This window comes from Phalaenopsis equestris, unplaced genomic scaffold, assembly GCF_001263595.1.
Source record: "Phalaenopsis equestris unplaced genomic scaffold, ASM126359v1 Scaffold000450, whole genome shotgun sequence".
Lineage (NCBI taxonomy): Eukaryota > Viridiplantae > Streptophyta > Magnoliopsida > Asparagales > Orchidaceae > Phalaenopsis > Phalaenopsis equestris.
The window spans coordinates 414,576-430,278 of NW_018164891.1; the positions used below are offsets into that span (position 1 = coordinate 414,576).

Sequence of the window (15,703 nt, forward strand, 5' to 3'; positions counted from 1 at the left end):
ATGTTTGTGGTTATATATGCTCATAAATGTAATTAATATATTTATTAATTACATTTATAAGTAAATTAATATAATCTACAAGTAAAATTGATGCATTTGTGGTTATATGTGTTCATAAATGCCACCTTACCTATGCATGAAAAGGTGTATTAACTATTTAAAAGTTAAAATAGTGGTATTTTTTATGTGCCATGAAGGATTTGGGTGACATAAATGTAAAACCTAAAACAAAGGAATTAGATATGTAGATACATGAGAAATAGGTGGTATTTATGTAAATCCTCCTCTAGTTAACTCCAGCTTGCAGCCAAACACTAAGATTGGATCATATAATACGAATTTGATCAAGCATTTTAGTAAGTGCATGTAAAAGAGGAAATCCAAGTCTTTGTCTATTTATATATTCAGAAAACTTTAGAGAAAAAAAAAAAACAAGAAATACAAACAAGTAATAAATCTTATATATATTCAGAAAACTTTTGCGAAAAAAAACAAGAAATACAAACAAGTAATAAATCTTTGTTGACGTGTTAAGTTCATTATATAAAACACACTAGTATAAATAATTTTGCATAATTACGAACTTTAAAGATAGACCATTTATAAGTTCATGTAAGTCATGAGTTCAAATCAACATTACATTGGAACTTAAGAACACATATTTGACAATAATAAAGTGCATAGTGAACATCGGTATGCAAAGTAAAGACATTAATTTACCATGTCAAATCTAAGCAATACAAACAATGCATAAGATTGATAAACTGTTGCACATATCACACAAAAAACTTCTTTTGATATACTTATCTAAATTCTTTGACGTCAACTGTAAAGTTATATTCCTGATCACAGCCCAGATAAGAATCGCACATGAAGTAGATGGTGAAAGATTTCTTCCCAACATCCTTAGGCACAGCAAAAACAAGCTTAACTTTGGCTCTTCTTTGCAGCGCAACTCTTTTTATGGCAAGCAATTGGTTGTTGCTGCTATCACCAACAACAAGCCACCAACCTTCTTCTTTAGGCTTGGGATATCTCGGAGCATCCACCGCTCCGACCTCCATGCGACCCTCAAGGTCCCGTTCCAGCGTAACCTGCAACGTGGCGTCCTCACCAGGTAGAATATCATCAGCATCCAGCACTTCATAAGCCATATCAATGTTTGGGAATCGGTTGCAAAACCGTGCGATATCAAGCATCTGAGCATCGGACATCTGCAATAACTCACGCCTTTCTTCATCCTCCATCTCTACCAAATCGAAGACCGTCTCGATACTCTTTTCCGGGTTCTCCTGGCAACGCTTTGCCAGCTCTTTGGTGAAATGAGGAAGCTGGAGGAGCATTGAGTCTCGTTCCCACATTCCCTGAGTAATCATCTGGCACATCTCCATTGCCAGAAGGGCGAGGGTGAGCCAACCATTGCTGGAGATGACATCAACCATGGCCTGAAGAAGCCTGTGAGCGGAAAGCAGCACCTCATGCTGGTCTGCTGCTAAGTTTCCAACCACGGTATGCCGAGAGAAGTGAGCTTGCAGGAGTGCATTTGCCTTCACGTGTGGATCTGTGCACTTTGGATTTTCGAGGGAAAACCTTTGATGATATATAAGCTTCCTGATCAGGTCCTCCTCGCCAGGACGAATCGGAAGCTGTGCATATTCTGAGGCAGATGCTAAAATATCAAGAAGACCCTTCAGCTTAGTTTTCGGAGACAGAGATGAACTGAAACGCTCTATAGTCATGTAGCTGATGTAATAGTAAGAAGCAATCAATCCAAGATTAGAAGGTTTGAGATACATATCCTCTTCTATGCTGATGCACTTGCTTGATTCCAAGTCATTCAATGTATTCTCTACGAGGTCGGAAAGATGGTCAGATAGATGCCGGTGGCTGACACCCTGGAGATTATAATAATTTGGATTTTTTGCGAGCCTTCTGTACATAAAGGTCCATGTAAGATAATCCACGGCATCTTGCTTGTTCTCAACCACACCAACGACGACTTCAGCATTCATATGGTCATGCAAGAAGTGATGAAGATGGCTCTCAACAGGAAATGCTTCATAAAGAAACTTTTTGTAATATTCTTTCCTTGGTGCGTGACAAAGAATTACACATTTACCAGAACTATCTATAAGAGGCCTGCTCGCATGTCCCATCATCTGCAACAAATCAGTGATTGGGTAGTCGGTATGAGCATTCTCTCGTCCGTCGTAATACTGGGTACCCATGATGACGACCAGGTGAGCCGGCAATGACATTCCCCAACACATCGAGCTGCTCGCAACGCAAATTTGAATCCTTCTGCTGAAGAATAACTGCTTCACAACTTCTTGATCGAGGTCACAAAGCCCTTCATGAAGGTAGCCAACACCCATCGGAAGCGTCTCCTTCAGAGTCTCCTCCTTGATTCCAGATATGAAAGTCTGCATCTCATCCACAGTACCAAGGAGAAAAGAAGGATTTTCAGCACTTTCTGCGCCAGAGTAAGCGCACAAGTCTAGAGCCGTCAGTCTCGCATGCTTTCTAGTGGGAACGAAAACCAGAGCGGGTTTTCCATTCTTCGCATGTTGGACAACAGCAGTGTAAGTAGGCTTCGACATTGCCTGCATCCTAGCTTCAAAATTTGCGATGTCAACACCTTGAATGTGTATCTCCAATGGCACGGGACGAACACCAGGTGGGAAATTAAAGAGGCCGTGAGAAGTGGCGCCAATCCATTCACCAAGATCCTTAGCATTTGCGAGGGAGGCTGAAAGAGCGACAATACGGATGTTTGAACCGGTATGACTTGCTATACGCCTCATTCTAGAGACGACTATCTCTAACACTGGGCCAACCGACCCGCCAATCAAATGAAGTTCATCAACAATGAAAAGGCTGACATGCTGTACGAGAAACGACGAGAAAGAGCATCCCATTTCTCCGGAGTGCTGATGATTATCCGACCCTTTTCGAGCAGTTTCAAATCAGTTGCTGTCTCGCCTGTCAACTCCACAACAGATAAACCTAAGTGCTTTCCAAATTTTTCTTCCCAATCACGAAACCTTTCCTTTGCTAAAGCCTCAATTGCACCGATATATACAACACGCATTACGCTCTCAGGAAGCTTTTGATGATTTCGCAGAATGGCGAACTCTGCACATATGGTCTTCCCGCTGCCTGTTGGTGCTGCAACCAGGACATTGTCATCAGTGTTATATAAGACGGTAAAAACTTGAGTCTGGATAGGATTAAAATGCTTGAAGCTATCATAAAGAGCTTCAAAAGAAGGATTCCTCAAAGCAGTCACCGGAAGGGGTTGCAAATCAAGCAATTCAGTTGGGGGTGCGTATTTCTCTGGTAATATAAGATGCCTAAAACAAACAGGCAACACTGTTTGAGAACCAAGCCATCGATCGGATACTACACGAATAAAATATTGAGGCGGAAGGGGCTCGTAAATGGGGACAGTGAAACTCAAAGTGTGATTTTCATCAACATACTGTTTCTTAAGTATAAAATACTCATGATGAAGAATATATTCGCCATCATTGTCTTCGACGATAACCCAAAAAGGTTCGACATAACCATGTACTTTGTCATCCCACTGAAAGTCTGGCGTTAACGTAAGCTCAAAACCCAAAACAGTTCGAGTGATGGGTTGAACATGTGCAGATAGGTTAAGTTTTGGCAATTGGTGAATGCAGGTGTAAAGTGTCTTCCCCATTTTGGGAAAGCGAATCAGCTCTCCAAGTTGCTGTGTGCTAAGGTCATAGTACCTTTCCCAGGACAAATCCTTCTTCTCCAGTTTCATTAGAATTTCGTTTGGTATGCCAACAAACTGCCGTAATGGAGTCTGAACATTCCACATGCGTTTATCGACCATCTTGCAGAGGTTCAAAGCCTTCTCGGCTAGTTGAGCCCATCCTCTCTTTAAGACAATCTCAAACAGAGCTCGCAGAAGACGACCAGCACTCTGCCACATAAATGTTAGAATTTCGATAAAAGGTTTCATTTTAAGTAAAATGATGAGAAAGATATCTCGAAATGAAAAACAACAAATGTTGAATGAATACAAACCTGTCTAATGAAAACCATATCAGACGCCAATGAAAGCCCCTCAAGCTTCAGCTGTGATATATAAGCCTGTAAAAGAACATTAATCTTTGCACTGGGCTCTTCTAAGCTTTCTTTTACAGGAATGGGAACTCGATCCAAGAGCTTCGCCAATTCCATTTTCTCATCTTGCCTAACGGTAATATATTTAAATTCTTCGCTGAGAGAGAACAATCTGCAAAGCTCAATATCACCCATGGTTGGCTTCAGGTATTCATTGTATGTGGATATTGTTCCATGAGTTATATAGTAATAACTTGCTATTCTGCCCAGATCAGTGACCTGGAAATACCCGCTCTTTCTATCATACTTGACCAGATTATTCTTATCCAAGATGCTTGCAGCTGAATGGATCTAAAAAGTGTAAAAAGAAAGCAAATTCACAGTTGCTATCAGTAGAAGAACTAAAAAGCAAACTGAAACAATGCACTTTATAGCAAAAAAAATAATAATAAATAAAAATCATTGGGATGCATATTTGCAGTCATCTATCTGATATTTCACTAGCAAAACTGATAAGGTATTATTAATTCATGAAAAAATAACAAGCAATATTTCCTGAGAAATTTACAAGATCAAGAAAGAGATGGCTCTTAGGAAGCACAAGGAAATCACGTTGCAACTAGAAAGAAAAATATAGATGTACAACCATATAGTAAGTGTGGGCAGCGGAAGGTGCTCCTGAACTCATGGTGCAATCCTCAGCATCCAACTCTTTTGAAGTTAAAGGATCCAATGTTGGCAACATTGAATTTTCAAAACAAACTATTTCACTTTCCCATAAATTTCTCCTAGATGGCATGTTGGCCTATCTAAAATTTCTATTAAAGGTATTGATATTGCCCATTGGCTCAATCCACCGTGGTTTATTTCATCTAAGGCACAATGCTTGAGAACACTGCCAATTAAGAATATTGTTGCACTCTTAATTGGCTGTTTGAAGTCAGTTAGGACGTGAGATTGACTACTGAGTGGAGCAAGGAGATGGTTGCTAATGATGCTATCCAAGGATATAGGAAAGTTGATGACTGGTTGGAGCTTGGCAGCACGTGAGAAGCTCCAAGAAGGGTTCCGAGGTTAATGTGATTTTTGACAAAACAGAGAAGACATGATGGTGCAACTACTGAAGAAGATAGATTAGAGAGATTGTTGAACGAACTTAACGATAAAGACTCTGTGGGAAGAGAGATTAAAAAATTTGTGATAGCATGAGTATATGAGAGTAGAACGTAGCTAGGCTTAGATGACAATTAAGAAGAAGTTAATAGCTTCTATTTTATCAAGTTGGGGTATGCATTATTTGGTTGAATCGAAAGTAAACAAAACCAATTATTTTGGGACGATTTGATTTGTGGTGGTTTGAATCTTGGTTTAATTAGTGAAATATTTGGTTTTCAATTTTTGGATCTGTTTGAGAATCAATATTTTGAATAAAACCAAAATAATTGATTAAACAGTAAGAAATTAAAAACCATTTCACAACACATTTTCGGTTATGTTTGTAATCTTCATTCAAACTTCCACGAAAGCACTCAATTGCTTTGTAATTATATATTTTCAATTATACTTAGTGCTTATCAAATATGTGATAAAAAGCTACATAATATATATACATATATATATTTACACATAATTTATAAATATAGCTAACTTCAATTTATCCAAAACAATTTAAAAAAAACCAAACAGATTATTGTTTTGTTTGACTGGGTTTTGCCCACTTCTTTTTTTTTTTCAATCTGGTCTAGATACTTGGACAACCAAAACCAATTTGTTTTCCATATATTTCATTCAAATCATCCAAACCAACCAAATGCACACCCTATCACCAAGCAGATCAAAATGAGGAAGGCATAGTTATAGGAACCAGCACAAATTTCCAACAAAAATTAGGGTGAAACAAATTTCTTTCTTCGATAACACTAGAAGATAAACACCTACAGATTGAGAGTTAGGCGATCACTCACAAATCCTACAATTTGATAGGTAGAAAATCTCTCTCAAACCCTAACCCTTAGACTCAAGACTCAATGTCACGCATAAACCCAACCCTAAACATAACAACCCTATTTATACCCAACAACAGTAATAATAATACAACAACAATAAAAACAAGTTTTTATTCCACTAAATGGGGTCGGTTACATGAATCCTTTTACTCCATTGTGTCCTATTGAGTGTCATGTTTTCGTTCAATTCTAATAGATTAAGATCATTTTTTTATACAATATGCCCAAGTCTTTTTAGGTCCACCTCTCCCTTCCTTAAAATAAGTCGAATCTAAATCATCTACTCACCTAACCAGATCATCAGATGGTCCACGTTTAATATGATCAAACCATCTAAGGCGACTCTCTCTGATCTTGTCTACCACTGAAGCTACACCAAACCTATGATGAATATATTCATTTTGCACTGTCTCCAAGTGTCAAGCCACTCATCCACCTATGCATTCTCATGTCAGCAACACTTAACTTTGCTTTATGCTTCTCTTCCAAAGTCCAACATTCTGCACCATAGAGCATTGCCGGTCTCACCACCATCTTATAAAATTTTATTTTCAATCAAAGCGGTACTTTTTTATCACAAAATAGGCTCGATGCATTCGCCCACTTCATCCAACCAACTTGAATTCTACTAATAGCATCCCCATCGATATCACCATCATTTTGAACAATAGACAAGAGATTTCTAGAAGATTAACACCTTTAATGATTTGATCACCCATAGTTACAATTGTGCCACTAGAGCTACTACTACTAAAATTGCATTCCATGTATTTGGTTTAAGATCTACTCAAATGAAGGCCTTTAAACTCCAATGTAGACCTCCATAATTCAACTTATTTTCCTGATTTTTTTCTCTACTCTTATCCGCAAGAAAGATATCATCAGCAAAAAGCATACACCAATATACATCCTCCGGTAAATGTCTGGTAAAAGCATCAATAACTAAAGCAAAAAGATATGAGCTTAAAGTAGATCTCTGATGTAATCTAATTGAAATAAGAAAATACTATTCAATCCTCCTATTCGAACACAAGTAACAACTCTAGGCTAATAAAAGACAAAATTTCTCTTAGGCGTCGATATAATAAAACTAAAACACAAGTAACAACTCTAGGCTAATAAAAAACAAAATTTCTCTTAGGCGTCGATATAATAAAACTCCACTCCCAAAAAAACACTTTGTCATCAAGATGGAAAAAACTATTTTGGATCAGATTGCGAGGCTCCCCGCTCATAACTGGCTTGAGTCTAGTTCTCGCCATCAGCACAGCCACACTTGACATGACCTTTCACTTCTCAAAAGTTTGGTAGTCACTTTCCCCCATTGAAAGTTATCCTTCTTTAATTTCTTACTCCACCACCACAAAATCGAATTATAACTCTTCACAAAGTTCTGGTAGTGTCCTGTAAGTCCCATAAACCTTCTCAACCCCTTCCAGGTTTTAGATAGTGGCCCCTTCAACCTATCTGTTATCTTCAATGGATCTACTAACACCAGTATTACATAAGCTAGGGTCATCGTGAAGCACCATCATCTTGTCTCCCTCATGAATACTTTGCACTGTCAAAACTCATCTCTTACAAACTCTCTTGCTCTTTTCCACATGTCTAATTCTCATCATTACCCATGAATTATCTTCCGCCTGGAAGACTGTCGCAGCAAAAGGTACCAGCCCAGTTGGATGCAGCCTCCCTCGGGGTTCCACAACCTGTGGTTCCCTCTTTCAAGCCAAAATTCTTCGAAGAGATACTCTCCCTCACTGAATCACACGACATCCCATTATGGTTGCTATCTCTCGTTCCCAATCTCTAGATGTTGTGCAATTCCCTCTAGATGATGTCGCTCAAATACGCTCCTGACTCATTCGCTCAATCTTGCCTGCTTTCGTTTGTTTCGGCAGTTTGAATGTCATGTTCTTTCTTCTAAGTGTTGCGACTCGAGTTTGCTCCTAATTCCTTCATTCAATCTCGCAGCTCCTGGTCGCCTAAAACAATACTCCTACCCTAATTTCATGTGAATCTTTCTAGTTGTTGTTGCTTGTATCCATTCCCATCATCATCGCTCGATCCCACAACAAGTTGAGGCGATTTGTGTGAAATTTCACGATATTCTTCATTTCTTCCAGGGTCGTAAATCTCTACTCGAACTCCCCCTCCATGGACAGGAAATGTTCCTCGATTTCAAATCTAATTTAGCTCATCTCTTCCTTCAATTTGTTCCCCAAATCATCTACTTCACTATTTCCATATCTTCAAGTACGATTTTTAATCACGAAGGCAAACATTATGCCATTAAAGTTTCTTCCCAACTAGCTCTTTTCTCGAATGTATTGCAAGTCAGCAGATCACACCATCGTCGTCATCTACCATGAAATCACGTCTTGTCGTAGCAAAAGAACGGCTTGTATGTGATCATGTCATCACTGTATCACACGTACCAAGTTGATAGGATGGAGGTGTATCACGATCATGCATCATCACTGTATCATCATTGTATCGCATCATTGCTGCATTAGGACAGCTTCTTCCCAGCTAAATCTTATAGCAACTGTATCATGATCCCATGTCACCTCCACGAACCTTCATCATTGATGGCTCTAATCGTGGTTGTATCACGAGGGCGTAGATAGCGATCGGGTCAAGTTCTCCCCCCTTGGTTTGATTCCCAAAAATCTTTTTTTGATACCACTTGTTAGGAACTGACAAAGTGTTTCACACAAAAATCAAGGCAAAAAAATTACTTTCTTCAATAACACAAATAAAGGATAAACATCTACAATTCGAGAGATAGACAATCTCTCCCAAATCCTACAATACCGAGAGGTAGGAAATCTCTACCAAACCTTAACCCTAAGTTTCAAACTCAATCTCATGCATAGGGTTGTAAACGAGCCGAGCTTGAGCGAGATCAAGCTTGGCTCGTGTTCAGCTCGTTCGAAATTTGCTTGTGAACGGTGCATTCGTGTTTGACTCGATGTAGTTATTCTTGCTTGTGTTCGACTCGAAATTGACTCATTGAAATTAATTGAAAAAAATAGATATACGATATTGGATTCAAACATGCACCAACTACATGCAATAAAAGGCGCAGAATCACATGACCACATGAGTTGTTATGATTTAAACTAAGATAATAATAATAAAAGATAAAATCGCCTTAGGCACTGGCGTAACATATAGCTCATTTGGAAGGTTAATAGCATTGTTTTAGGCTCTTTTTTAGAAGCAAGCGATTATACGTCTTCTATTAGAGATGAAAATGAACAATGGGCTACTATTGCTTGTCATTTTGGTTGGCCATGGTAAAGATGTTCTGATTCTAATGTGCGTGTTAATATAGTTGGCTTAAAAGAAGATTTTAAAGTAACTTCTTAGAAGTTCCAGGAGCCTTTTGGCTTAAGTTTGCCACAGCTTGAGTTTATTAGCATCGAAATTGAATTAAACCAGATATAAACAGAATCATAAAATATTAAGTCTAAACTCTATGTATGGTTAATAACTAATATAACAAAAGCTTAAATCAGTAGAGTAGATGAATAGTTACGTTGGAGTTGAACTTGAATTTCAAAGTCAAAAGTCTGGATTGGGTTGTCTAAAATCAATTTAAGCACTTAACTCATTCAACAGAAAAGCAGAGCACGAATTAATATTCAGATAATTGGTTGGGTTTAACCATCAGCTGCTTATGTGAGATGGCTTAGTTAATTGATTTAATCAAACTTAAGCCAGACATTAAAATTAAGATTCAGAAACCCATTGAAGTAACTAATTAGATCAACCTCTTGTGAGCCCAATTAGCTGCGCCCTGACCATAAAACTTAATCAAGGGATCAAAGCCTAGGTTTCAAGTTCACTTGATCAAGACGCTTACACTTATCTATTTGGGTTAAAACAATATATTTACTTTTGGCAATTGAATTTAACTATCATAAATCACAAGTCCTTCAAGACTCAAGTGAACTTTTGAGTAAGCTTTGTTTGAATTCAATTCAAAGTAATTAGCTTAATTTAGAGATTAAAAACTTCAATCCAAGTCTTGTCTCAGATTAATTCAGGCTAAGGTTAAGCATTAGTGAGGATTACTAAGCTAATATGACTAAAATTGGTCTAGTAAGATCATATGTTTTTAGCAATTGTTTAGTATTTTTGGACTTCAACTAAATCGTCTAAGCATTTCTTGGCTTGTAATATGTTAGCTTAGGCCAACTAAAGAGGTTCTAGTTACAAGTCAACCTTGTCGCCTGCCAAACACCTACATGGTAAACCAAGAGTTAGGTTAGATTAAGAAGGCTGCGCAGGGCTGTTTTTAATAAATTTGACTTGAGTCAACCCTAAGATGAAAGTAGTCTTATGGTGTATATGTCAATATTGAAAGGGTCGCATAGGCTAGGGATATCTTCGACAAGGCTCTATAAGTTTTAAGGTTGGCTAAGCAGATTGCAAGTCTAGTTAGAATTTGTTTAACTGAGCGAAGGTACAATATAGCCAATTTGAGATAAGAGCTTTCTAGACCTTCTAGAGAATGATAGTAAGTAAAGTAATTAATTTATGGAAAGATGACATACAATGAACCATAATAAAATACTGCACATTTTCCTTGAAATAATAAATCCTAATGGTATGTTCGTGGCATTCCAGAGGTAAGATATCAAGATGGAGCAGCAAATATTGATGATAGCAGTAATTATAAAGCATATATGTGCATTCCAGAAGTAAAATATCAAGATGAAGCAGCAATTATTGATGATAGCAACAAGCATATCAAGATGAAGCATCAATTATTGATGATAGCAACAAGCACAAAGCATAGATGTCCATACAAAACTCTTGCTGACTCTATGAACCAATTCACTTAATAAGAATATGCAGCCGACACATTAAAAACCAACTCAATTAGCTAGAAGTTTGAAATAAAATATTTTTTAAAAGTTATTCCTTTATATTCAATATAAATTGAAATAAAATACCAGGATATTATTCGGTAATAACTTTAGTCGGGCATTCTTAATGCATGTTACTCATCCAGACAATCAAGGAACATTCACTAAAAATTATTTTTTAAGAAAAAAACTACAGAGGCAAAATTCTGAGGAATAAACTACTATCTTTTTAAATGGATACATGCATTTTTCCCATATATGTTGTAACTTATCTTTTAACCATGCAACAACCTATTAAAAATAAAAACAATTCAAAATAATCTACATTATGAAAAATAGTAGGAAATCAAATATTGTGTTTTGTGATAGCTTAATCATCCATTGAGCATGCAAGTGCAACACCCAAATGAACTGTCAAAATGGCTAAAAAAATGTACGCAATAATGTGTGGGGCAATTCAAAACAAATAAAACTTTTTTAAAATAAAAACTACATCTTAAGCAATTTCAATGACTTGAATTTCAAAAAACATAAGGAGCTGGTACTTTCAGAAAAGGGCATTCCACATCATTCATCTTTGCTATTAAGTTTTAGCAAAATGAGATTAAATTTGATCACAAGGTTCTTAGGTCATAAGAAAAAAGATTAATGACTTAGATTTTAGTTTGAAGGACATAACAACAAAAATTACAACAGTTTATCCATCTTAACTATTATATTCAGCATTAAAATAAAAATGTTTATGTAGCATGAGAGTAAATGAGCTTAAGAAAATATGATTAACAGCTAAATTGGAAATAAACAGAACATGCAAAATATGTTGAAAAATGAATGAATTAGGCAATACTCGAGCTTTTACTTACTAAATCAGCTCTTCGTTCCTCTAAAGTTTTGTCTCGGTCCAAAATGTCAGCTGGCAAACCATAAAGTGTTGGATTTCTCAGCATACGAATGTACAGATACGTATACCCTATCCAAGTGCACGCTTCATGTGCATTTTGAACAGTTCCTAACACAATCTCCGCATTCAGTTGATCAGCCAGCTTCGAAACAAACTGACTCTCAATTGGTAGTTGCTGATTCATGAGAGACAGATAGTACTGCAACTCACTGTGGCCCGTTATAATGACCCCCTCTCCATAAGAATCAAACTGAGGTCTTCCAGCACGACCAAGCATCTGCATCACATCCAACGCACTAAGCTCAGTCCAAGCTCCTTGTTCTGGATTATATATTTGAGTCCCTTTGATTATAACAGTATGGGCTGGCAAGTTAACACCCCATGCAAGTGTGGCTGTTGAGACCAACACCTGAACATGCCCGTCAGCAAACAGCTCCTCGACAATATCGCGATCAACCCTCATCATCCCTGCATGATGAATAGCGAAGCCATACGGCAGTAAATCTTTCACGTCATTGCTTTTAACGAGTTCCGTTTGACTCTGAAGTATCTCACGGCTTGCACTGTCATCTTTCAAAAATCGACTCAAAGTGTCATTAGCCAATGCAGTGTCTCTAATGGCTCGAGCGGTTTTTACTGTTTCTTTTCTAGAATGAACAAAAATAAGCACTTGATGCTTTCCTGCAGCAGCCAGAACTTTTTCATAACAGATTTCGTTCATTAACTGAAATCTTTGCAATGGTTTCCTCACGGATATTCCAATGTATTGCTGTGCAAGTGGACATGGCCTGTAGCTATTATCAAAATAAAATAGGCCTTTCGAGGGATTTACACGCAAGAATAATGCTACATCTTCGTAATTTGGGAGAGTAGCTGATAATCCAACCAAACGAATAAGATCTTTCGTAGTCTCAATTTGTCTGACTGTCCTAGCAACTATACTTTCCAAAACAGGCCCTCGATTATCATGAAGAAGGTGAATCTCATCAATAATGAGGAGTTTCACTAACTGAGTGTAAGTTCTATCTCCAGATTTTCTAGTAACAATATCCCATTTCTCAGGTGTTGTAACTATTATATGAGTTTCTTCAATTTGTTGCCTAGTTAGTGATTGGTCGCCACTGAGTTCCCTCACAGTAATGTTAAAAAACTGTAGGCGATTAGACAAGTTCCCAACAACTTCAGCAACCAAAGCTTTCATTGGTGCAACATATACAATCTTAAACTCACTGGTGTCTACCTCCCCATCTTTCCAATGTAAAGCTATCTCATGAAGTATGGTTAGCATGGCAACATTCGTTTTTCCAGCACCCGTTGGAGCACATAAGAGTATATTCTCAGGTGTAAAAAGAGCAGTTTCATAAACTTTACTTTGAATTCTGTTCAACTGCTTCATACCTTCAAAAGCTGGACGTGCGTAGTCCGGCATCTCCGATATCTTCACTAACTTCTCTCCAGATGCAAGTGGTTTGGGCTTCAGTGCTGGCACATGAACTTCTTCATATCCCTTGTGGGGAGTTCTGTAAGATCCTGGAGGTAGTTCACACTTCTTGTTTGCCATCAAAAGGCCCCCTTTCTGAAATGCTAGAATTTCAAGATCCAGCATCTGTCTTTGCCCCTTTAACCAACCATTATCCGCCTCCCTATCCATAAACCTTTGATCCCTATCATCCCCTGTCACACGATCATCTTTTAGCCGTCTGGCCTCATCTCTAATGCTCCTCTCTACATTCTTTTGGCGCTCTTTTGCAGATGCCCTAGTGGCATGCAACTTATCCAAGATTGAAGCCAAGCTTGGCCCGAAGTTCATCATCTCTTCTTCAATTTTCCTCCGCTGCTCTTGGTCCTCAGCCCTAGCCAAGCGTGTGCACCATACTATCTTGAGTCTATTTCTTAAAAGCAGCTTTATAAGATCAAACTTATCGTATTCAAGTAATGTCACAAGCCGGTTCTCAACATCTCTGTCATCACCTTCAGCCAGAATTTTCAACACATCTTCTGCAAACTTTTGGCTTTGTTGCGGGTCGATTTTCTCGAAAGCTTGAGAGATTTTTCTCTGCAGCCAATAAGCATCAATATCTTGCACGTTCAATGTCCGAGCCTCATTAGTTTCCTCCATTTCATCGTCATCTATTCCTCCCATCTGCATAGCACCTATGTCATTTGGTTCCTGTCCATCATCATCCTCCTCTGATTCCTCTTGAATCTGATTCATGCAAGTAAGACAAAAAACATATTACATTCAATCTTGAGAATGTGAACATTGGGATAAAAAGATGTGAAAAATCATGTAAATATTGTATATAAGTGCATGAGCAACTAATACCTGATCATAGTCACTCTCTTCCTCCTCGTCCTCTTCAAACTCAACAGCAACACCAATGTCATCATCAAGAGCACCATCATTCCCATTTGCGGACACCGGACCAGCAGTCTCAGGTCCATCCTGATAATCCGTAATCAACCGTGCTATAGAGACAAGCTGGTCAAAAGTTTGGCTTGAAAAAGGATTCAAAAGCCTCTCAATATCCTTCTTCTTTTCAGGATTCTTGATCTTATCGTTCTTCAGAACAGCCAAAACCTCATCAGCAGCTCCAGTAAGCACATCATGTGGCTGCCCACCGAATTGCTGTTGGATAATACTAAGCAGTGCCTCATAAGCAGCACGGGTCTCCTTAGTTTTGGGCTGATATACACCCTCATCCACAAGCGAGAGTACAGTCTCCTCTTGGGTGCGCCTCCTCTTGCTATCCTTTCTCTGCTCCTGATCGGGCCCTGGCTCCCGCTCCTTCTTCTTTTTCGACTTTTTAATCTTCTCCTCAAGCTCCGGGGGCTTGCCTCTGTATGCTCGGTCCCCAAAGCTCTTTGGGTCGATCTTCCCCCATAGGGACTCCGGCTCACCTGTGGGCTCGTGGGTATCCCGGGGTCGAGAATCGGTGGTGAGTACAAGGCTCGAATTAGCACGATACTCGTACTGCTTAAAGCGGGCATGTGCTTCAGCACCTCCGCCTAAATGAGCCATTGCTCCCAAGAAGCAGATGCCCTAGATGCAAACACTGATAGAGGCAAGTGGAGGAGGTAGCGTTAAGTATTGTGATGGCCTAGGAAAACCGAAGAAATCATGAAAGCCGAAAAGTAAGCGCGTGGGGAAAGAGAGAGAGGAGGGGGAGAAAGACGAGGGTCACCTTCCTCGATGGTTTCTAGTAGGAGCGGACGCGAACGAGCAGAAAGATGGGAGTTTCGGAGGTCCTTGTGCGTCGTGATCCCGTTGTTGCCTTCCTAGCTCAAACCGCGACCTGTATCGCGAGCTTTCGGTCACGAAGACCTGTAGGGAGGTCGGCAAGGGTTTCAGTTTAAACTAAACCCTACTTGCAACGAAACAGCAAGAAGGGGAGGGGTAGGTTGTACCTAGGAGGTCGCCGGCGACCCGAATCCCCTTTGAGTTGAGAATTTAGCTACCATAGATACAGCGTACTTTCGGTAGTTGAAGATGGCGGGCTTGAGAAGGGTACAAGGAAATCCTCTCTTCGGTGAAGAGTCGGCTACGAAAATTCTGAAGCGTTGTTCAGCAGCAATGGCATACGCAGTATCTCATCATTTCTCTACCCATATTACTATTATTATTATTTATGTGTTAAATATTGTTATGATTTATATATTTTAAAAAATATAAAATATATTTTGTTGTAAGTTCTCTTGTAATAACTCTGCCGCAAATGGCGTATACGGTGTTTTCTTGTTTTTCTTGCTCCGCACAATATGAAGCATTACATGTGGGCGAGCGATGGTTGACAACGACTTTATATATGCTTAAAAAT

The 15,703-nt window shown here is 38.8% G+C and overlaps 1 protein-coding gene across 1 annotated transcript; it reads right to left on the reverse strand.

The window, feature by feature from the left end:
• Nucleotides 1-608: 608 nt before the first annotated feature.
• On the reverse strand, nucleotides 609-15,482 carry LOC110027822 (DExH-box ATP-dependent RNA helicase DExH12-like). Its single transcript, XM_020729418.1, is given in 7 exon segments — nucleotides 609-2,893; nucleotides 2,896-3,955; nucleotides 4,060-4,449; nucleotides 11,848-14,091; nucleotides 14,212-14,941; nucleotides 15,071-15,210; nucleotides 15,294-15,482. Coding segments are annotated over 5 exon segments (6,480 nt in total). The 5' UTR covers nucleotides 14,908-14,941; nucleotides 15,071-15,210; nucleotides 15,294-15,482; the 3' UTR covers nucleotides 609-803.
• Nucleotides 15,483-15,703: the final 221 nt, after the last annotated feature.